This window comes from Rana temporaria, chromosome 7 (genome assembly GCF_905171775.1).
Source record: "Rana temporaria chromosome 7, aRanTem1.1, whole genome shotgun sequence".
Classification (NCBI taxonomy): domain Eukaryota; kingdom Metazoa; phylum Chordata; class Amphibia; order Anura; family Ranidae; genus Rana; species Rana temporaria.
The window spans coordinates 25,828,621-25,853,444 of NC_053495.1; the positions used below are offsets into that span (position 1 = coordinate 25,828,621).

General features: G+C 44.0%; 1 protein-coding gene across 2 annotated transcripts in view; it reads right to left on the bottom strand.

Moving 5' to 3' along the window:
- The window catches only part of FAM107A (family with sequence similarity 107 member A), a 185,844-nt gene that overhangs the window by 66,507 nt on the left and 94,513 nt on the right, over positions 1-24,824 (bottom strand). The window contains exon 1 of one of the 2 annotated variants that reach the window (XM_040359096.1): positions 14,610-14,929. The exons of the other annotated variant lie outside the window; for it this stretch is intronic. Within the exon in view, the coding sequence (XP_040215030.1) occupies positions 14,610-14,691 (82 nt within the window). The 5' untranslated portion in view covers positions 14,692-14,929. Of the gene's footprint in view, positions 1-14,609; positions 14,930-24,824 lie in introns of those variants that run through there. 2 annotated transcript variants of the gene reach the window in all.

The window sequence follows — 24,824 nt, forward strand, 5'->3', positions numbered from 1 at the left end:
GGGCACAGTGGCGGCAATTGATGGGCACAGTGGCGGCAATTGATGGGCGCAGTAGCTGCCACTGTGCCACACTTTTCAGATATTTATTTGTAAAAAAAAAATGAAAACCATTTATAATTTCCCTTCCACTTCACAATTATGTGCCACTTTGTGTTGGTCTATCACAGGGGTCTCCAAACTTTTCAAACAAAGGGCCACTTTATTGCCCTTCAGACTTTAGGAGGGCCGGATTGTGGCCAGCAAGGGAAGAAAATGTCACGGGCCCGGCATCAGTGAGAACATATATGGCCTCAGGGTTGGTGGTCAATAGGTAGAGAAGTATTCCCCCTATTAGTAGGAGGAATAGTATCCCATCATTGGTATGAGTGGATAATATAGTGCCCCATTGTTGGTGTCAATGGGAGGAATTGTGCCTCAAGTTAGTGGGAGAAATTGTGCCCCAAGGGCCGGATAAAGGCTAGCAAAGGGCCACATATGGCCCTCGGGCTGCAGTTTGGAGACCCCTGGTCTATCACATAAAATCCCAATAAAATACATTTATGTTTTTGGTTGTAACATGACAAAATGTGGAAAATTTCAAGGGGTATGAATACTTTTTCAAGGCACTCTATATTCTACATTGTAAGTTCTAACAAGCAGGGCCTTCTGATTTCTCCTGTATTGAATTTTATTGTAACTGTACTGTGTGCCCTCATGTTGTAAAGCGCTGTGCAAACTGTTGGCGCTATATAAATCCTGTATAATAATAATAATAATAATAATATTAATAATATATATATACATATACAGTATATAAAATAAAATAGCTAATATAACATGGGGACAGCCCGATGTTTCTTAAGGTTGAGCCAGGTACACAGATACCACAGAAACCTGTTCTTCCTCAGAAACTCAGAAGAATGTGCCCTTATCTCTGCGGATGGTATCATGCATACAAAACAGGCTTTCATAATCCTTAGGAGAAACTACAATGTTAGGCCCGGTTCACACTAGTGCGAGGCCAGACATTGCATGTGATTTGCACCACCTTGCTGTTCAGATCACATGCGATTTCTGTGTGATGCGATTTCAGCTATACAAACTATATGGCTGAAATCGCATTCGCACCAAAATAGTGCAGGACCCTTTTTTTGGTCTGCACTGGAATCTAGGCGAGAGGGCTACAGATAAACAGGTACAACTTATGTAGGACAATTCTTTTCATCTTTGTGTATCACCTGAGGCTAGTCACTTCCATGAGTATATGTAAGAGTTTACAATCACATTAAAGCGGAGTTCCAGACGTTTTCGTGTTTATTAAGTCAGCAGCTACAAAAAGTGTAGCTGCTGATTTTTAATAAACACACACTCACCTGCCCCAGGATCCAGCAATGCGGCTGCCCATACCCTTGCTTCTCTCCCTCGCCTCTCCTTAGCGCCGGTATTACAAGTGTGGGCACCGGGCTGTGACAGCTTGCAGCTTGACAGCCAGGTGCGTACTGCACATGCGCGAGTCGTGCTGTGTCTTCTTAATGATCGGGCAATCTTCTGGGACCTGTGAAGTGTCCCAGAAGTTTGCAGGGGGGGAGGGAGAGAGGAGGAGTTTCCAAGGCGGCCCGAGCGGAAGTGGGAGCGGGGTACCTGTCAAAACTAGGTACTTGCTCCCCCCACCCCAGAAAAAACTGAGCCCCATCTCTTTTCAGCGATGTCCATGAATGTCTAAGCCGTCTGGGGACACTCCTCCTGATTGGCTGAGACACAGCAGTGGTGCCATTGGCTCCCGCGGCTGTCAATCAAAGCCACTTAGGGGACGGCGGCCAGTTTGGGGCTCTGTGTCTGAAGGGATACATGAAGCTCTGACTCGGCTCGGGTGCCCCCATAGCAAGTTGCTGGCTGAGGGGGCACTCGATAGGAGGGAGGGGCCAAAAGCAGAAAAGAGGGACCCGAGAGGAGGATCTGGACTACTCTGTGCAAAACCAACTGCACAGAGGAGGTAAGTATAATATGTTTGTTATTCTGTTTATTTTTTTAAACAAGATTTTACAATCACTTTAAGCTTTAAGGGCCCTTTCACACGGGGCAGATCAGTAATGTTCCGCCCCGTGAACCTCCGCTTGCTCAGCGGGGATCGCTCCGTTGATCCCCGCTGAGCCGGTGGATGACAGGGCGGTCCCCGCACACTGTCACAACGCTTATTGTGATTTTTTTTTACCAAAAATAAGTAGAATAATACGTATCGTCCTAAACTGAGGAAAAAAATAGTTTTTATATATATTTTTGGGGGATATTTATTATAGCAACAAGTAAAAAATATTGCATTTTTTTCAAAATTGTCGCTCTATTTTTGTTTATAGAGCAAAAAATAAAAACCGCAGAGGTGATCAAATACCACCAAAAGAAAGCTCTATTTGTGGGGAAAAAAGGACGCCAATTTTGTTTGGGAGCCACGCCGCACGACCGCGCAATTGTCAGTTAAAGCGACGCAGTGCCAAATCGCAAAAAGGGGTCTGGTCCTTTAGCTGCATTTTGGTCCGGGTCTTAAGTGGTTAAGTGTTTGGGTTTGACTTGAAGAAAAGGTGGCAACCCTAAATGGGGCTGGAGGCTGCACCTGTGCCTACTGGGCACCTAAAAACGCCATTATTTGACACTGATGAGCAAAATTGCTTATGTGGCCAATCATGAGGCCTCAGGAACATTTTGGACAAAGACAACAGGAAAATAGTGCCCAGGGGCCCATTTCTGTGACACTTATAAATAGAGATGAACGAAGTCAGGACTGAACCCAGAGGCTCAAAACTGAGGAACAACAGTTTTCTGGTCTTGCTGGGAGATTCTATAGATGACATTCTCCTAGCTCTGCTAATGGTGGTGTGTTGTGTTACATGACTTCATGACTTGGGAGATGTTATGCTACTCTTCCTTTCCAACAGGACTTCACAGAGCTGTGCTCCTTGCCCTAGTGTCATAAAGTCCCCTGTGTACTCTGTATAAAGCTGGCGACTCAGGGTTATCTCCACGAGTAAGGCCTACACACCGGTGACAAGGCCTGATGTTACCTCACAAACAAACAATAAAGACGTGACCTGGAACTCAAGGAGAGCGCTCATAAACTGTCTGCCACCAAATGCAATAAAAGTATTATGTGTTATCACATACATTTCCTCATTTTCTTCTGAAGGAACAAATGCATGCCTGAGTGATAAAGGGGGGTCATGTTGAGGGGTGTTGTTATGACATGCATTTGAAATACGCAGGTCAGCAAAATCCCTTTGACTTCAGTGGAGCAGTACACATGACAGTCCACAGGCTGCGTTTGACCTGCTTTAGCATAGCGCTGGGTTTCTTTGGACGCCACATGTCCTATTGAGCTGAATATAAAGCAGGACAATTGCAGTATTGTTTTTATCAAATGCTCCATTTTCTGTCTGGATGCAGCTACATTCATTGAAATTGAAATTGCAGTTTTTGACATAAACGTTTTGCTGCTGTGATCTGACTTCCTGTTAGAGGGTGGCTACATTCGTTCTCCATGGTTCTACTCTGTGTAGAAATGTTGCCACCCTCTCTTTCTCACTCCTTAGATAGACTAGGGACCAGTGGCGGCTGGTGGTCATTTTCTTTGGGGAAGCAGAAAACAGTAACAAAACAACCCCGCAGCTGTAATTCACGCGCCCGGCGTCCTGAAAAAGGCCAGACGCATGAATAGGGGGTGGCGGTGTCCTGTCAAAATAGTGGTCATGGATAGAACATGGGGGGGGGGGGGTGGGCAGCCGTTAATAGAAGGGGCAGCGCTCCGGCGCTGCTAATGGATGGGCCGCCACTGCTAGGGACTATAGATAGACTATAGGATTTGTAGTGTTTGTAGGGCAGCGCATATGGCCCCAACATAAACTGCTTGTTCCAGGCAAATGGAGGTGGAGTAGGAAAGGTTCCGGAGGCATTAACCACTTCTCCACCCTAGACCCTATTGTTCTAAGTGGACATCATATGCGCGATGGCCGCCGGGCACCCACGATTGCCCAGTAACTGAGCAGGACCGTGGATCGGTGTGTGTAAACACACAGATTCACGTCATGTCAGGGAGAGGGGACCTTGTAAATAGGGACAACCATTTGTCACCTCCCCCAGTCACTTCCCTCCCCCCACAGTAAGAATCACTCCCTAGGGAATACATTAACCCCTTGATCGCCCCCTAGTGTTAACCCCTTCCCTGCCAGTCACATTTATACAGTAATCAATGCATTTTTATAGAATTTTTTTTATAAATGTGAATGGTCCCAAAAATGTGTTAAAAGTGTCCGATGTGTCCGCCGCAATATCTTTGTCACGATAAAAATCGCTGATCGCCGCCATTACCAGTAAAAAAATAATAATAATAATAAAAAAGCTATAAATCTATCCCCTATTTTTTAGACCCTATAACTTTTGCGCAAACCAATCAATATACGCTTATTGCGATATTTTTTACCAAAAACATGTAGAAGAATACGTATCGGCCTAAACTGAGAAAATATGCGTTAAAAAAAAATGGATATTTATTATCGCAAAAAGTAAATAATATTGTGTTTTTTTTCAAACTTGTCCCTCTTGTTTTGTTTATAGCGCAAGAAATAAAAACCGCAGAGGTAATCAAATACCACCAAACGAAAGCTCTATTTGTGGGGAAAAAAGGAGAAATTTTTTATTTGCGTACAGTGCTGCATGACTGTGCAATTGTCATTCAAAGTGTGACAGGTAATGCAAGTGGGAAAATGATACTAAGAGGGTCTCCTCATAGATCGGTAATAGAGACCTTAGAGGCCAACTCTTTCTCGGTAAAAAGTCCAACAGTAAAGATGATGGTAAGAATATGGCAAGTGGGAAAACTTGCCTTGGGCTATAAAGGATTAACAGAATACTCCCCATTATGGGAAAATAATAACTTAAAAGAAATTTTGGCCATGGGAAAATTAAAAGAATGGGATAAACGTGGGATAACCAGAGTGGCACAACTTTATACAGACTGCACATTAAAACCCTTCTCAGAGTTAAGTCGGGAATATGGCATCCCAAATTCTATGTTTTTTGCCTATTTGCAGGTTAGACACGCATTACAAGCCCAATTTAAATTACAGCCGGTAAGATGGCAAAAGCTCACGCATTTCCAAAGACTAATCAAGACGGGGGTCTTGAAAGGTCTTATATCAGAATTGTACGAACGGATCAGCGATCAGTTAATAGGAAAAGAGAAGCTGAGCAAGAAGAAACAGAGGTGGGAGGAGGATATTGGACTCATAACAAATGACCAATGGGACAGGATACTGGAACTAGGGACAGTGGTTTCATTAGCCCCCTCACAACGGGTTTCTCATTTGTTTCTCCTCCACAGGGTCTACTATACCCCCAAGAAATTATATGGATTTGGATGGAAGTCAGATGACAAATGTCCTAGATGTCAAAATACAGGGGATCTCATCCACATGATGTGGAAATGCCCAAAACTGCATAGATATTGGGCTAAGATTCTGGACATTATAAATGCAACCTTTGGAACTACTCTGGAACTTGAAGCCAGGGTTTGTCTATTAGGATGCATTGAAGAGAGAATGGGGCAGAGGGATATATTAGTAGCAGTTATAAGATGCCTGTTTCAGGCGAGGAAATTGATCGCACTAAAATGGCAAGCACAAAATCCACCCACAGTAGAGGAATGGTTTAACGTAATGAACAGCACAATTGGGAAGGAAAGGGGAACATGGATTAGAAGGGGTAACCTCAAAAAATTTAATGCAATATGGGAGCACTGGTTATGTAAAATAGGCCGCTCACTTTAATCAGGGAAAGTTAGGTAAAGAATAATCTAAGGAAAGAAACAGAACCATAAAACGTGTATGCATTTTAAAAGTAAGATATGAGGGAGGGAGGGAGGGTTGGGAATGGGATTGAAGGAAATTTTTAACCTATGCAATTAATTTTTTGTATGCACATATAATGCACTGAATATAGAATATGGATTTGTATTTTTTCTCTCTCTGCTATATATGTATGGAAACAATAAAAAAAAGTATTGAATTAAAAAAAAAGTGTGACAGCGCTGAAAGCTGAAAAATGGCCTGGGCAGGAAGGGGTGAAAGTGCCCTGTAGGCAAGTGGTTAAATAATAAATGTGCCTGGATAATTTTTGGATGATGATATAGTTGAGGTTTCATTCCTCCTGTTGCAGAAGTAGTCTCTATCTACTAAAAAATATTGAAAATTGAAAAAAATTCAACATGTAAAACCCATTTGAAGTGCCAACAGACAGTTGGGACTGGGGATGCCACTGTCCCTAAAAATAGGTGATTCCAACTGCTGGTATTGGCCCAAACTTGACTTATGCAACCTTTTTAATATCTGTTACAGATCCAGATGACATTCCCACGGATTACATCCAGGGTTTACTAGAAGAGACAAACAACCTTGATGTTTGGAGGACTATCGCAGCGCTGTCAGCTCAAAATCTTCAGCACTGAACCAGAACAAACACAACGCCTGATCCTATCAAAATGGAAAGATTACCAGGAAAAATGCAGTTTAAAGCCAAGACAAGCAGCACAGCGAAACCCTGAGGACAGGTGATGTCCTCGCCCCATGGTGACCCCAGATGTCTTGGATTAAACTTGATGTGTATGTCTGTGTAGGATTCTGAGGTCATATTACAAGATCATTACACAGGTTATCACATCTTATAATACAGGCAGCTTCTGGTTGGTGATAATTATAAGGTTCTATAAGGTGTCTATTGAGGAGAGCCTATAAAATACAGGTAAAATGCAGATTATTAAAAAAAAGAAAAAAAAGCAGAAGTGCACAATTGGGGACAGTCCCATTCATGTCAGTTGATGGATGATTGGGTTGATGGATCAGTGGGTGAATGCATGGATGGGTGGATGGATGAATAGATGTTTTGGGTGGCTGATTGAATGGATGGAAAGAAGGATGGGTGAGTGGTTGGATGGGAGGATGCATAGATGATTGGGTGGATGACTACATACATGGATGGATGGGTGAAAGGATGGGTTGATGGATAGATAGATGATTGGGTGAATGATTGGATGGAAGGATGGGTAAGTGGATAGATGGGTTGATAGATGAGTGGATGGATGGATGGTTTGATCGGTGAGTGGGTGGATGCATGGATAGATAATTGGGTGGATGTCTACATAGATGGATGGGTGGATGGATAGATATATGATTGGGTCGATGACTACATAGATGGATTGGTGGGTGGATGGATAGATAGATGATTGGGTGGATGATTGGATGGAAGGATGGGTGAGTGGGTGGATGGATGGTGTAACGGTCACCACCGTTTACGATAATCCCATTCCATCAACCCACAGTCCGACAATCCAGCAGACACGATCCATATGGATTTCCCCAGAATAAACGAGACATATGCTCTGTTCTCTGGTTTCAAAATGTATGAACGCTTTTAATGGTATCTTAGCTTTCTTATATACAGTACAAGCATGTTACAGTAATCAAACGAACAAAGGAACTCTCCACCCACACATCACACAATGGGGCTTCAATCACATTCTTTTAGATAATGACATTCAGTTGAGTCATCCCCCAGACGTCCCGTCTCCGCATTTAGAGGGGTTAATTACTACAGCTTGACAAGTTCCCCTCACCTGTTACACAAAACACATTCCTTTACTAAACATAATTGACGTGCTAATTCCCTACCCCTGAAAGGAGACATCTGACCCTTCAGACTTAGTTAGCATCACACAATGGACAATGGAATGTCTAGGAGCAGGAGTCTATTGACCTGGTGTGGGTCAGCATGAACCAAACTGTAATATTCCAAGATATCCTGCAAAACATGAATTATCGTTTCTCAGTCACCCTATGCCCAAAAGGGGCACAGGGTGACCCTAGACCCAAGAGTCATTAGTGACGCTGGCACAGGAGTACCCCCCATCCTTCAAAGGTCTCTGGGTGTCATGGGTCATTCCGTTACAGATGGGTTGATGGATGAGTGGGTGGATGCATGGATGGGTGGAAGGATGGGTGGATAGATGGATAGATGATTGGGTGGATGATTGGATGGAAGGATGGGTGAGTGGGTGGATGGATGGGTTGATGGATGAATGGGTTGATGGATGAGTGGATGGATGGGTGGATAGATAGATAGATAATTGGGTGGATGACTACATGATTGACTACATTAATGGATGCAAGGATGGGTGGATGGATAGATAGATAATTGGGTGAGTGATTGGATGGATCGATGGTCTGATGGATGGAAGGGTGCGTGAACAGATTGATAGATGATTGGGTGGATGACTACACTCGTGGATGGATGGATGGATAGATAGATGACTGGGTGAATGATTGGATGGATGGATTGTTGGATGAGTGGATGGATGGATGGAAGGGTGTGTGAACAGATGGATAGATGATTGGGTGGATGACTACACTGATGGATGGATGGATAGGTGATTGGGTGAATGATTGGATGGATCGATGGTCTGATGGATGAGTGGGTTTATGGATGGAAGGGTGTGTGAACAGATGGATAGATGATTGAGTGGATGATTACACGGATGGATGGATGGATGGATAGATGATTGGGTGAATGATTGGATGGATCGATGGTCTGATGGATGAATGGGTTTATGGATGGAAGGGTGTGTGAACAGATGGATAGATGATTAGTTGGATGATTACACTGATGGATGGATGGATAGATGATTGGGTGAATGATTGGATGGATGGATTGTTGGATGAGTGGATGGATGGATGGAAGGGTGTGTGAACAGATGGATAGACGATTGGGTGGATGACTACACTGATGGATGGATGGATGGATGGATAGGTGATTGGGTGAATGATTGGATGGATCGATGGTCTGATTGATGAATGGGTTTATGGATGGAAGGGTGTGTGAACAGATGGATAGATGATTAGTTGGATGATTACACTGATGGATGGATGGATAGATGATTGGGTGAATGATTGGATGGATGGATTGTTGGATGAGTGGATGGATGGATGGAAGGGTGTGTGAACAGATGGATAGATGATTAGGTGGATGATTACACTGATGGATGGATGGATAGATGATTGGGTGAATGATTGGATGGATAGACTGATGGATGAGTGGATGGATAGATGGATGAGTGGATGGATAGATAGATGGATGAGTGGATGGATGGATGGATGGATGGATGGATGGATTGATGGATGGATTGTTGGATGAGTGGATGGATTGATGGATGAGTGGATGGATGGATTGTTGGATGAGTGGATAGATTGATGGATGAGTGGATGGATGGATTGATGGATGAGTGGATGGATGGATACAATATTTGCATTTGCCAACTTTTCTTTTTCACACATATATTGGGAGGCTATCATTATTCTTTTTGGTGAGTCCCCGGCAGATTTCGGGACATCGGATACACGTGTTTGGTAACTCACTAAGTAGCTGGCTGAGGGTGACGGCTCTGAAATCTGCACCTTCAAAAAAGAAGTCAGCAACGTTCTCATATTCCTGTCCTGACTAGCTCCATCACAAAAGTAGGATTAAATAGCCATGGCAACTGTAAACATGTTAAACACGCATGCTAACCCACAGACAACTGACAGTGTGAAAATGTATTTTCTAGTAGCACAGGCTATAAATATCCTTTTGTTCAATAAGAATATGCTGAGATTTCTCTGCAATACAATATAATTGCTAGAACAATTCAATCACCGTGCATTCTAACAGTAAAACACAATTCTTCTGGCGTTCTCTCCTTACAAGTTTAATTATTGTACTGCCAAGACAGAAGTATATGGCTGCCACTGCTGACTGCTCCTTGTGAAAATGCTACTTGCCTGGCTGCCATACTGATGCCTTTAAAGCGGGGGTTCACCCTATCGACGGGAATTTTTTTATTTTTTTTTATTTTACCTTAAAATCAGGCATTGTAGCGCGAGCTACAGTATGCCTGTCCCGAATTTTTTACCGCCGTACTCACCTTGTAGTCGTCCATCGAAGATTCCGGGGAATGGGCGTGCCTATGGAGACGGAGGATGATTGACGGCCGGCTCTGGCGCGTCACGCTTCTCCGGAAATAGCCGAAATAGGCTTGGTCTTCACGACGCGTGCGCATAGCCTGTGCGCAGGCGCCGTGAAGAGCCGAGACCTACTCCGGCTGTCTTCAGGGAGAGTGACGTGCCAGGGCAAGCCGTCAATCATCCTCCCTCTCCATAGGCACGCCCATTCCCCGCGGGAGCCGGAATCTACGATGGACGACTACAAGGTGAGTACGGGGTTAAAAAAATCGGGACAGGCATACTGTAGCTCGCGCTACAATGCCTGTCTCGATGGTAAAATGTGTCGGGGGGGGGGTGAACTACCGCTTTAAGTCACTGACCAGGAACAAGCCTAGATATAAAAATAAATCAAATGCCTTGTACACACGACCGGTTTTCACGACGAGAAAACTGCTATTTTTTATATTGGTCGACTCCATGTACCAAGTGAAGTGAACAGCCTATTACTTGGGTTTTTTTTTGTGCTTAGTCTCTTATATGTTTCACCTTTAGGGCTCATGCACACGGCCATATAAAATACGATCAGATCTGTACACTGGCCCAGATTCAGCATAGCTTGCGCTATATTTGCGGGGGAGCAGGGCAACGATTTTGCCCTGCGCCCCCGCAAATATGTTGCGCTGCCCTCGATTCACGGAGCAGTAGCTCCGTGAACTGCGAGGGCAAGCCGGCAAATTTGCCCGGCGTAAGCAAGCGCAAGTTAAATGATCCCGCCGGGGGCGGGAATCATTTAAATTAGGCGCGCTCCCGCACCGAGTGTACAGCGCATGCTCCGTCGGGAAACTTTCCCGACGTGCATTGCAGCAAATGACGTCGCAAGGACGTCATTTGCTTCAAAGTGAACGTGAATGGCGTCCAGCGCCATTCACGAATCACTTACGCAAACGCCGTGAAATTCAAATTTCACGGTGCGGGAAGGCCGGCTATACTTTAGCATTGGCTGCTCCTACTATTAGAAGGGGCAACCTTGCGCTAAAGTTGCCGTACGGAAACTCCGTACCTGGCTTGCGCGGGGCCCGCGCAAGCTTGTGAATCAGTGGTAGTATGCAATTTGCATACTACACGCTGAACATAATGGGAGCGCCCCCTAGCGGCAAGCACAAGAATGCAGCCTAAAATCTGTGAGGCATTAGTGCCTTATGCCGTGCAGATTTTAGGCTGCAGTCGGTGTAACGAGGTTCCTGAATCAGGAGCACTCGTTACACCGGAGCAAGTAAGCAATTGCGCCGTGTAACTTATGGTTACACGGGCGCTATTGCTTCTTGAATCTGGGCCACTGTGTATAATGCTATAGAGTTCTAAACGCAGCACCATTGTATCTCATGGCCACATTCACACAATGCTCAGGTCTCTTCTGCTATGTTCAGGACCGCAAACCCAAAGTACAAAATTCTGCCTCTGTGGTCCGGATCTGAACATATTTTATGAGTTACACATATAAACATTTGTGCGGTTTATGCATCACATGTTTATTTAATTCTTCAACAATTATGCACACATAGACAATTATAGGATTGGATGGGAGCTGGAGGAATGGAAGAAGAATTTTTACGGATGTTAATTTATATGGATATAAACGTCAACATAGTGTAAGAGCCGGTTCACACTACCGCGACCTGGGGGGAGGGACTTGTGTCGCCCCAAGTCGCGCGACATGACAAATTACATGGAAGTGAATGAGAGCCATCTTAATGTACACTACTGAAGTCGCTAATAACTTTAGAAAAGGTTCTTGTACTACTTCAAGGCGACTTCTAGGCGACTTGTACCCATTGATTTCAATGGAAGTCGCCTCCAAGTCGGATCCCCTGTCTTAACTGAAGCAACTTTACAGGAAGAGAAAATTGTTTTCTCAGGCAAACCCCTCCCTCCCACAGATCTGATTATTGTTTGATTGGCCACTGGCAAAGTCGCCTGTCCTGGAGGCGACTTGAAGTCGCCTTGTAAGTCGCCCCAAGTCGCACTGAAGTCGCGCTGAAGTCGCCTCGCAAAGTCACGCCCAGAGTCGTGTTGCCCCTGTGTGAACCGGCTCTTAATGTTAGAACATTGCATGCTTTTTTTTTGTTATAACGCAGGAACTTTCTGCCAGCATGATGCTGCGTCCGTTTCGGTTCTCTGTTACGTCTGTGTGTATGAGCCCGATATGGAACTGAGAACAAGAAAAAGCCTTTTCCAGAACATAAAGCTCTCTGAGACTGAGACAGTGACAGCTTATGAGGGGTAATAGCTATCAGCAAGACTTTTTAGTAAGGCAGTGCAAAGAGCAATAATAATAATAATATTATATGTAAAGAGTAATAATAATAATAACGGTAATAATAATAATACTATATGTAAAAAGTAATAATATGACTATATGTAAAGCGTAATATTAATAATAATAACAACAGTAATAATACTATATGTAAAACATAATAATAATAATAATACCATATATAAAAAGTAAAAATAATAATAATACTATATGTAAAGCGTAGTAGTGGTTGTAATAATAATAATAATAATATTATATGTAAAGAGTAATAATAATAATAGTAATAAGAAGAAAAATACTAATAATAATACTATATGTAAAAAGTAATAATTATAATACTATATGTAAAGTGTAATAACAATAATAGCAATAATAATAATACAATATGTAAAGCGTGATAATAATATTATAATAGTAATATAATAATACTATATGTAAAAAGTAATAATAATAATACTATATGTAAAGTGTAATAATAATAATAATAATAATAATAATAATGATAATAATAATAGCAGTAATAATAATACAACATGTAAAGCGTGATAATAATATTATAATAGTAATATAATAATACTATATGTAAAAAGTAATAATAATAATACTATATGTAAAGTGTAATAATAATAATAATAATAATGATAATAATAATAGCAGTAATAATAATACAACATGTAAAGCGTGATAATAATATTATAGTAATAATACTATATGTAAAAAGTAATAATAATAATAATACTATATGTAAAGTGTAATAACAATAATAGCAATAATAATAATACAATATGTAAAGCGTTATAATAATATTGTAATAGTAATAATAATACTATATGTAAAAAGTAATAATAATAATACTATATGTAAAGTGTAATAATAATAATAATGATAATAATAATAATAATAGCAGTAATAATAATACAACATGTTAAGCGTGATAATAATATTATAATAGTAATAATAATACTATATGTAAAAAGTAATGAGAATAATAATACTATATGTAAAGTGTAGTAATAATAATAATAATAATAATACCATATGTAAAGAGTAATAATAATACCATATGTAAAGAGTAATAATATTAGTAATAATAATACTATATTAAAGGGGAATAATAATAAAAAGAAGAAGAAGAAAAATACTAATAATACTGTATGTAAAAAGTAGTAATAATAATAATACTATACAAAAAGAGTAATAATAATAATAACAATAATAAATAATAATAATACTATATGTAAAGAAGAGTAATAATATTAGTAATAATAATAATAATAATAATAATAATAATAATAATAATAATAATAATAATACTACACTATGTAAAGAGAAATAATAATACTAATAAAAAGAAGAAGAAGAAGAAAAATAGTAAAAATATTACTATATGTAAAAAGTAATAATAATAATACTACTATATTTAAAGAGCTAAAATAATATGAATACTATATGTAAAGAGCAATAACAATAATCATACTAAAAAATAATAATATGAATACTATATGTAAAGAGCAATAATACTAATACTAAATGTAAAAAGCAATAATAATAATATTAATCATCATAATTATACTATATTTAAAGAGCAATAATAAAAATAATTGTAAAGGACGAGAACCCAAAGCAACCAATCAGAATCAATCTCTTGACTTGATATGACTCCAGTAAGTGCAGATCTTATAATCTTTGAAGATCCTCCTGATGACTCTGAGCACCGCCTGCACACTTGTCACTCTCTATCCTGCTGGGTAAATAGCACCTCTGGACGCTCAGTGGGTTGGCTGACCGCTGAACCTTCCAAGATATTCTGCAGCAGCAGGACCGGTCTGGATCACACATACAGATCCTCGCACTCGTCATACACACAACGCATTTCCTGTTTTTAATCTATCCATTTTCTGTTTTGACGATTGCGGCGAGTGTGGTGGTGCGTTCGATCAGAAGCGATCAGAATTGCCCAATCAGATCAAGAATAAACGCAGAAGGCACAGAAGATTTATTTTCTGATCTGATGTAACGTGTTTTTGTGTTCTCTCACAAATCTGTTTTTAGTTTATGATCCTCGCAAGGTGCACGTGTCTTTCCTCGATAGAGCGAAGTAATCGTTTTTTACGCCAATCTAAATCACAAAAAAAAAAAAAAAGAAGACAAGCCACATATGTTTTGGAGCAGCAAGGAACGAACGAACGATTGGAACGAACGATTGGAACGAACGATCGGAATAGAAAATTTGAAGCATCGTATTCTCCTTCCCACCAGCCATCGTATTCCAGGTTATAAGATGAACATAAACAGTCGCTTACCGGACTTGACCAGCATAGCTCTGTGCATCCCCGTCCCTGCGGATTCAGGTACCCTGACCCGGTCAAACCACTTCTGAGACATGATTGCGCCCCCTGTATTAGCGATCTATGGAACGCTCGCTTTGCCTTGCCTCCAGCCCTGCAGCCTGTGCTCGGTCATTGATATGGAACTGCAAAGCTCTCACTTGTGCAAGATCTTTTCTGTGAGAGCGAGGAGTCACATGACTGTGCTACTGTATAGCCAAGTCCTCCCCTGCTGACAGCATTCAGCTCCAACAAAACCATTTCTCCGGGACTCTGCAATATTACAGAATTAGGAGCCCACACAATGTGCAGAGCGTCGCACCTTTCCAGGTCTCTGCTTACACTTTCTAAAGACGCACGCTGCATGACAATTCTGCACCCACACAGTGTGCAGATCATCGCCTTCTCCACAATCTGTGCTGCCACTTGCTACAGATTCATATCGCAAGCGTCGCTTTCCTCGCCACTTGGCTGTTGCGTTCTAGGGGCAGCCTTTCACAACCTACTTAACCCTAAGGCCCCATGCGTTTTGTCAAATTTCTGCCCTTTTTTTTGTGGCATTTTTGCGTGACACGTATGCGGCATCGGACTACTTTTAAAAATCTTGCTGAAATCCGCGGCTGGACATGCGTGAACCAAGCCTTATGCCCCGTGCACACGATCATTTTTCGGCATAAAAAAAACGAAGTTTTTCAGCATGTCCAAAAAACAAAGGGCCAGATTCATAGAAGAAGTATTTTCAAATTTGCCACGTCGTATCTTAATTTGTGATTCACAAACAAGGTACGACGGCATTTGGCTAAGATCCGACAGGCTTACGGCTTCGTACGCCTTCGGATCTTAGGCTGCAATACTTCGGCCGCCGCTGGGTGGAGTTTGCGTCGTTTTCCAGCGTCGTGTATGCAAATTAGCTTTTACGGCGATCCACGAAGCTACTCGCGTGCGTTACGTCGTCGCAAGTCGTTTTTTTCCGTCGCAAAGTTAAGCCTGCTTTTTCATGGCTTAACTTTACACCAGCCATGTTAAAGTATGGCCGTCGTTCCCATGTCGAATTGAAATTTTTTTTTTCGGCGTAAGTACGTTACGCACGTCGCCATTCACAAACACGTTGGGGCGCCGTAATTTCGCGCAAAGCACGTCGGGAAATTTACTAACGGAGCATGCGCAGAACGTTCGGCGCGGGAGCGTGCCTAATTTAAATGGTACACGCCCCATTTGAATTAGGCGGGCTTGCGCCGGACGGCTTTACGTTACACCGCTGTAAGTTTACACGCAAGTGCTTGGTGAATCAGGCACTTGCGCTGAAAACTTGCGGCGGTGTAACGTAAAGACGATACGTTACGCCGCCACGATTCTTTCTGAATCTGGCCCAAAGTTTTTCCAACTTCATCATTAAAAACGATGTTGCCCACACACCATCGTTTTTGAAAAATTATGAACAAAGCGCGGTGACGTACAACACTTACGACGGCACTCTAAAGGGGAAGTTATATTCGCCTTTGGGCTGCTTTTAGCTGATTCCTTGTTAGTAAAAGACGATTCGCGCTTTTTTGTCTGTTACAGCGTGATGAATGTGCTTACTCCATTATGAACGGTAGTTTTACCTGAACGAACGCTCCCATCTCATAACTTGCTTTTGGGCATGCGCGGGTTTAAAACGTCGTTTTTTCCCCACACACGATCATTTTTAACAACACGAAAAATAACATTTTAAAAAACGACGTGAAAAAATGCAGCCGAAAAACGATGTGAAGCCCACACACGATCATTTTAAATGACGTTTTTAAAAACGTTGTTTTTTTTCATGCCGAAAAATAATCGCGTGTACGCGGCATTATGCCCGCTACACACGATCAGAAAATCGTATGAAAAATGGTGGTTTCGGAGCGATCGTACGATAATCTGATCATTAGTACAGAGCTTTCAAGAGCCGATCAGCACAGTTCAACCGATATTATTTGATCAGACATGCACAATTTTTTTTTACTGTACGGTGCAGGGTGGATTTGATTTAAATCAAGTCGATTAAAGGGGTTGTAAAGGTAAAACATTTTTTTTTAAAATAACAAACATGTTATACTTACCTCCGCTGTGCAGCTCGTTTTGCACAGAGTTGCCCCGAACCTGGTCTTCTGGGGTCCCTCGGCAGCTGTCTCGGCTCCTCCCCCCAGGAACCAACCACCTTCATGCAAGCATGATACAGCCGGCAGCTATAGCCGCTCACTGCATCACTCGGCCCCGCTCCCCTGGCGCGCTGCGACATTGGATGTGATTGACTGTAGCGCGAGCCAATAGCTGCACTGCTTTCAATCAACCAATGAATGAGCCGAGAAGCCAGCGTGTTCACGGCACATGACTTTCGAGGGGTTAGGTAAGTAAACGGTGGGGGGGGGGGGGGGGGGGCAATCTTAAGAACATCATGGGCCCCTGGGCCAAGTAATGCTCTGGGGCCCTTACAACAGAGACAGTGCAGGTAAACAGACATCAAGTAGGTAGGAGGCAGACAAGAGGAGCTTCCCCTTTTGGGTGGAGCTCCGCATTAACTACATGAACAATCATTCTGTACAGCAAAGAAACAAGAAGCAAATACTACATACATAAAGTAACAAAGCTAACAATATATCTGCTAGATTGATTCTTCCCCAGAACTATGATCCCTCTACATCACAGATATCCCCCCAGAACTCTGACCCCTCTACACCCCTCTACACCCCTGATGTCCCCCCAGCACTCTGACCCCTCTACACCCCTGATGTCCCCCCAGCACTCTGACCTCTCTACACCCCTGATGTCCCCCCAGCACTCTGACGCCTCTACACCCCAGATATCCCCCTAGCACTCTGACCCCTCTACACCCCTGATGTCCCCCCAGCACTCTGACCCCTCAACACCCCTGATGTCCCCCCAGCACTCTGACCCCTCTACACCCTAGATATTCCCGCCCAGCACTGTAACCATATACCATAAGATACCCCTTGTATTGTGACCCCACTACATCCCTGATACCCCCTACACTGTGGCCTCTCTACATCCCTTCCTTCAAGACCCAAGCATTCAAGCTGCATGGGGTGGCCAGGTTTGCCCTCTCATTAAGACAACCCCTGGGGGGGGGGGGCTGCTAATCCTCGGATGTGTTTTTACTTTAATGCATAAAATGCATTAAGGTGAGAAAACATGTACCTTTAAAACCCAGGCAGGCATTATTCGACAGGAGGCATTTCTCGACAGGACAGCGAGACAAAGTCGGCCAGGGTGAAGATCCCAAACTGCAACCCCCCCCCCCCTCAGATGTATGAGCATTACGTGTCAGCAAAAAATCCCCCCTCCCCAAAATAAAATTAATTACCAATTTGCACGCAAACCCCCTTTGCATACAGTATAACTCCATTGCAAGCCAAAATTCTCCCCAAACAAAACTTCTCCTTTCTTCCAGTACAAACCCCCCCCCCCCCCTGCTGATATCCTCCCTCCGAGCAAATTTTTTTGACCCACATCCCAGATAAAATCAACTTCCTTCCCAAATCTCTCCTCCTAGCACAAATCCACCCCCACACAAAATAACCCATCCTAGCACAAATCCTCTACTCCTCAAATTTCTCCTCTAAGCACAAATCCTCCCCCAAATTTCCCCATGAGCACAAATCCTCTCCCCCAGCACAAATTCCCCCCTTCCCCCGAGCACAAATCCTTCCCCAAATTCCCCCATGAGCACAAATTCCCCCCTTCCCCCCCAGCACAAATCCTCCCCCAGCATAAATCCTCCCCAAAAAATCCTCTCCCCAAGCACATATCCTCCCCCAAATACTTTCATTGGTCCATGTTTTACCAATGTAACCACTGGCCACTGTATGCAATAAAGATCATACCTAGACTTCAGTTTTAAAAAGTGAAGAATTTATCATGAAAAATTGTGTAATTTTAGTGTTATGTAAGTGTGCCTAGCGCCCGGTGGCATATTTTTTGGGGGGGCAACCCCCCCCCCCCCCCCGGTCGGGTCGTCCGCACCTCCTGCAACAAACCCCCTCGGTCAGTCAGCCCCGTGTCCCCCTCCGTGCACCTGTCCCCCTCGATCTGTCAGGATGGAGAGTGGAGGTAGGAGCCGGTAAACCCGGCTACTTTGTTTTATGAATGGACAGAGTCAGTTATTCACATAACTGAAACATCGTAAACCTCCTGTGATTATGATGTCTCAGTTAATGAATGAAGAGGAGTCGCTGTCTTCTCTCCATTCATTTTCAGTGCAGCAGAGGCTGCTGAGAAAGGGACTGGGAAATCTGTGTCCCTAGTCCCTTTCGCTGTCTCAAAGGGGAGATGTCAGAGGTCTGTTAAGACCCCTGATATCTCACAATACAAAAAAGAGAATCACCCCCTGAGTGGGACTTTAAAGGCCGAACAATGTTTACAGTATAAAATCGTTTTAATAGAAATAGGTACACATAATTGCACTTGGTATTAAAACACGCAGCAAGCACCCATTGTGCATATAAAAAAGACAAATATACAAATACAAAACAGCAAGACAGCACGTATGCCACAAGTAGTGACAAAAACAAAAACTCTCTTATGTTGATGATTCAAAAATGTCCGACGCGTTTCTGGTAATAGACCGTCATCAGGGGTCACAGATGAAGAGTAGTACAATCGTGTTTTTTTTTACATGAACCAAATCATTTCATGGATATAGACCTTTCCTGACTGCAGGAATATATAGAGATAGGGTTACCTCTGAGCGTTCCTCCAGCCCAGGGAGATAAGGAGTAGATGAGCCCAGGGCCATCCGGTGTAATAATACCAGGGCGCACCCAAGTCCAAATCCAAAATACCCTGAATCCCTGTTGGAGTCTTAATAGAACCACTGTATCTCTAGGTCTGTTCAATTAACCGGTTGACAGCTGCAATGTACCTGTCAGTATCGGGGTAACCAGATCCCCGATAGTTCGTTCAGGCCTCCTGGATGACCTCTCTCCGGGTTCTCCCTGAGCCGACTCCCCACCGTACAGCCCTCAGTTTAGGATCCTCTTAACAAAGGTTGGGACCCAGCCAGTCGCTGGGGCCCCTCTCAGCAACAGGATGGAGCTCCGCATGGTGCGCAACTTCGGCCAGGTAGACCATGGTGGCGGGGTCCATGGATGCGCACACCCTGAAGGTGGATGCCGCACCTTCAACTCAGACCCCGCGAAAAAGGACCTCGAATCAATGGCGTCTGCCCCAGATATACCCTTCCCCAGCACGCCCAGCGAGGGAAAAACTCCTTTAATTGGCTGCTGGGCAAAGGTGGCTCTGCCAGAATCCCTCTAGCGCCAACTGCCGCCCAGAGGTGGAAAACGCACCCCTGAAGCGCAGACTGACCTACAAGACAGTTCTGAAAGGACAGCAGCCCTGTAATTTAACAAATTGTGAATGGGAGCAAAATAACTCTCCCATTCCCCACTAACGTTAGCGTAGTGCCCATACTGAAAGTAAGGGGGCGCTGCAGGCACAAAAGGCCAAAAGCCATTTACTGCTTCTAATCCATGTTACTCTACTGCATGCCTTAATGGCTTTTCCCTAAACCCAATGCTAGTAACTTTGTCATTGTATGGTTTATAGAAGGCTGGCGTGAGGTCAATCCAAATAACAAGGTGTGTCCTAGACAAAAGCATCCTTTGTCAAGAATTCGGCCTGTAATCACATTGACCTTGTGCCAGCCAGGCTCTGGTTGATGAAACAGATCACAAGAAGGAAAACATAACAAGGAAATAGCGCCAGTGTACAACCACAGTTTGTCTTGGACGGATGTTCCCATTTGTATTGCAAGCAGATAAATGTATTACCAGGTCCCGCCTAATCGGTAAACTGGTTTCATAAAAAAAAGGACAGTGATGTATTGAGGGGAACTTGTCACACCTTTCCGACTGTCCTAACAAAAGCACATTGTGAAAGTGGGCACCTCAAAGTATGGGAAATTGCCTTCAGGGAACTTTCACACCAGGTGTGCTGGGCACAAAAAAACTCCGTCCTATGAGGTCATTGTCATAGCACCATGCTGTGGAAGTGTGCACTGAAAAAGAGGAGAGCTGCAGCACTCTTTTCAGTACAACATGGTGCAAAACAATCTGCTTCGCTGTGGCCAGTAGAACTAAGGCCCCTTACACACGACCGGATCTGTCCGCTGAAACTGGTCCGACGGTTTCAGCGGACAGATCCGGTCGTGTGTAGGCCCGACCGGACAATTGTCCGGCGGATCGGACAGTTTCCAGCGGACAAAAATTTCTTAGCATGCCAAGAAATCTGTACGCTGGAAACCTGTCCGTCGGACGTGTTCGGTCGTCTGTACAGACTCACCAGACACGTCCGACCGACCGTCATCCCTCGCATGCGTCGTACTGATTCGATGCATGCATCATCGTTGCGGCGACGGCGCGGCCACTTCCCGGCATAATGTTTACGCACAGATTTCTGTCTGATGGTGTGTACAACCATCAGACAGAAATCTCCGGGCGCACATGTCCGCTGCAAACGGTCCAGCGGACCGTTTTCAGCGGACTGTCCGTCCGTGTGTACGAGGCCTTAGAGGAACTTCAGTCCCCTTGATCATGGCTCTATCCCCTTTCACTAACGCCACTATTTTTGATAGTCCAGTGCATGTGAAAATGCACTAAAAGGCTCTGCTCAGCCTTCGGGATGTGGCTCAGCCCTGTGGCACATCTGCAACTGTGGTGAGCGATGCTGGCGAATGCGCAGGAAAAGGTGGCCCAGACCGCCTTCACTGCGTCGTCCTTGCAGGCTTGTGTATGGAATCCTAGCCCTTCAGCACATTTGTGCATGTGTGCTCAACATCATTCTTGCCTATGTAGCGCTCTGCTCCTGTTGAACAGGCACTGCTGTAAATTTAGAGGGGGTCTGAGTCGTTATTTGGCTCAGACAAATATGATTGAGGGCAATTTAGCCTCTGTTCCAGCCATTGCTGGGGTGGGAGTAACCATCATTGCTTGCCTGGGGGTGTTATTGCCATCCCAGGCCAAGGGTGGCAGCAGCAGAGTCAGGGTGTATTGGGTGTTCCCCCCTCTGCGGCGAATCAGTGGAAGTGGTTGCCCCGCTGTGCATGCTGGGGAGGGGTACTTAAGAGACAGACGCCATTGGCGGGGCCCGTTGTTCGTGCCTCATGGCCCACCTTGCCTGAGGTGCGTGTTCCTGAATCCTGACTCCGGGACCACGTTGGCCTGGGGTCGCGGCTTCGCCTGGTAGGCCCAGTAGTAACACTTGGTCTGCATTTGCAAGGTGATCCTGTGCTGTCTGTCCTGCGGGAGGAAGATACTTGATGAAGGAAGCCAGGGGGGACCTATTCTGGAGAGGACCATGCAAGAGGCTGGTATCTTGGGAGAAGGCCTGGAAACTTCATCGAAGGATGCACCATACTCTGAAAGGCTCGACTGTGTTTGCCTGTCAGATCCAAGTTCTACCAAAGTTAAAGCGGGAGTTCACCCATTTATTAAAAAAATAATTTTTTCCCCTTAGATTCCTGCTCGTTTGGTCTAGGGGAATCGGCTATTTGTTTTAAAATATGAGCAGTACTTACCGTTTTCGAGATGCATCTTCTCCGTCGCTTCCGGGATATGGGTCTTCGGGAGCGGGCGTTCCTTCTTGATTGACAGTCTTCCGAGAGGCTTTCGACGGTCGCATCCATCGCGTCACTCGTAGCCGAAAGAAGCCGAACGTCGGTGCGGCTCTATACTGCGCCTGCGCACCGACGTTCGGCTTCTTTCGGAAAATCGTGACGCGATGGATGCGACCGTCGGAAGCCTCTCGGAAGACTGTCAATCAAGAAGGAACGCCCATTCCCGCAGCCCATACCCGGAAGCGACGGAGAGGGTGCATCTCGTAAACGGGTAAGTACTGCTCATATTTTAAAACAAATAGCCGATTCCCCTAGACCAAACGAGCAGGAATCTAAGGCTAAAAAGTGCTCTCTAAGGGTGAACCCCCGCTTTAATGTGGAGAGATCCGGGTGCGGAATCCTGTGGCAGGGGATTCTGGACCAAAAATGTCTCCTCATAAAGGAAGGTCTGTGGCCAGGTACACTGATATTGTTGTAGAGCGCCCCCTACAGAGCCGCAAGTAGAAATGGATCCCCCACCCTGCACAGCCAGGCACCGCATCTTCACAGACACTCCGAGTCAGAAAACAGTTCAATACTGTGTTTTTGTTCATTTATTGAGGGATCAGAAAAAAAAAAATCTGACAGGGTTATAGCCCTCCCTTACTCTATTCTATCCAAAAGGAAAAATAAACTTTTGCCTATAGTTCTACTTAAAAGCGGATCTCCAGCCTCCACAACACACAAAAACTTTAAAACCAGCAGCTAAAAATACTGTAGCTGCTCACTTTTAATATTAGGACAGGGATTTTAAAATCGGCTCTTAGGGGCTGCCGCCGCCATTCCTTGTAAAGGAAACCAGCAGTGAAGCCTTGAAGCTCTACAGCCAGTTCCCTACTCCACAAGCACGAAGTGCACTGCATTTTCTGAATGGCCCGGAGGCGCTGGAAGTAGGGACCATGCTGCGGCAAAGTCTCCCGGAGGTGGGGAGGGGTACCTGTCAAAAACAGGCACCCGCTCCCCCTCCCTCTCAAAATTTGCCAAAGTTGCAGCGGAGGGGTGGGGGAAATAAAAAAACAGAGCTTCCCCTTACGGGTGGAGCTCCGCTTTAAGTTTGTTAATAAGTGATGCTTTATATATTTCTTTCAGTTATTTGTTCAATACATTAATTTCTAAGCCACAGGTGTCAAACACAAGGCCCACGGGCCGAATCCGGCCCTCCAGGCCATTTCATGTGGCCCTCGCACCTCTCCTGCAGCTGCAGGAGAGCTCCAGGCCTCCTCTGGTGCCGCGTACACACCATAGGTTAAACCGATGAGAATGGTCTGATTGACCGTTTTCATCTGTCAAAACCGATCGTGTGTGGGCGCAATTGGTTATTTAACCATCGGTTAAAAAAAAGCAAACTTGCTTTAAATTTAACCGATGGATTCCTAACCGATAGGTCAAAACCGATCGTTAGTAGGCACAACCATCGCTTAAAAATCCATGCATGCTCAGAATCAAGTCGACGCATGCTTGGAAGCATTGAACTTCGTTTTTTTTCAGCACGTCGTTGTGTTTTACGTCACCACATTCTGACACGATCGTTTTTTTAACCGATGGTGTGTAGGAGCGACGGACCATCAGTCAGCTTCATCGGTTAACCGATGAAAACGGTCCATCGGTCCGTTCTCATCGGATGGACCGATCGTGTGTACGCGGCATTACTTTCTGCTTTTAAGCAATGCATTCAGCTTCTTCCCAACAGCAGCTTAAGGTAAGGGGGGTGCAGTGTGATGAAAGGGAGAGTGGGGGACTCAACTTCTGATGGTGGGGTGGCTCATAACATCTTATGTAAGGGGGGAGGGGATGCGCTGCACATCTAATCTTAGATACAACCGGCCCTTTTGAGGGCAATCCTAATGCTGATGTGGCCCTCGATGAAATTGAGTTTGACACCCTCGTTCTAAGCTCTTGCACAGACTTTTTACGCCTCGGAATTTTTTGTACTGTGGTTGCATTGTGGTGCATTTTTCATGTGTTTTACATGCCTTACCATTAATCTTTATGTGCTTGCTAACTGCCAACTGCACCAAAGTAGTTTTTATTTTAGACATTTCACCAGCACAGAATTGTGCATAGACTTTGCCCCATTACAAGGTAATAAAACATTTTGAAAAATATTTATTAAATAATAAAATATATTTAGAAAATAAAGAAACTATAAAAAAAGATACATTCTCCTTTAGAAAACACATAACAATAGTGGTATTGTGGGTGTAGTAAACTCTGTGTTACAACAAATACTTCCACAACAACAGAGACAATTCTGTTATCTTTAAAAACAAGTTAAACAGCTCTTTGACAGAGTAAGAAATAGCACATAGTTTTTGCTTCATGAAAGTGTTTCCATTTTGTCATGAATTCCTAATTATCTTTAGTGAACCAGCAAAATATTTGTTAATTTTCATATAATGATGGATATAAGTAGTTGTGGTAAACTGAACGCTTAAAGACACACAAGGCCTTCTTGAAATACATATGCAATCATATAAATGTAATGCCGCATACACACGATCGTTTTTTGGCATGAAAAAATACGACGTTTTTCCAACTTCATCATTAAAAACGAC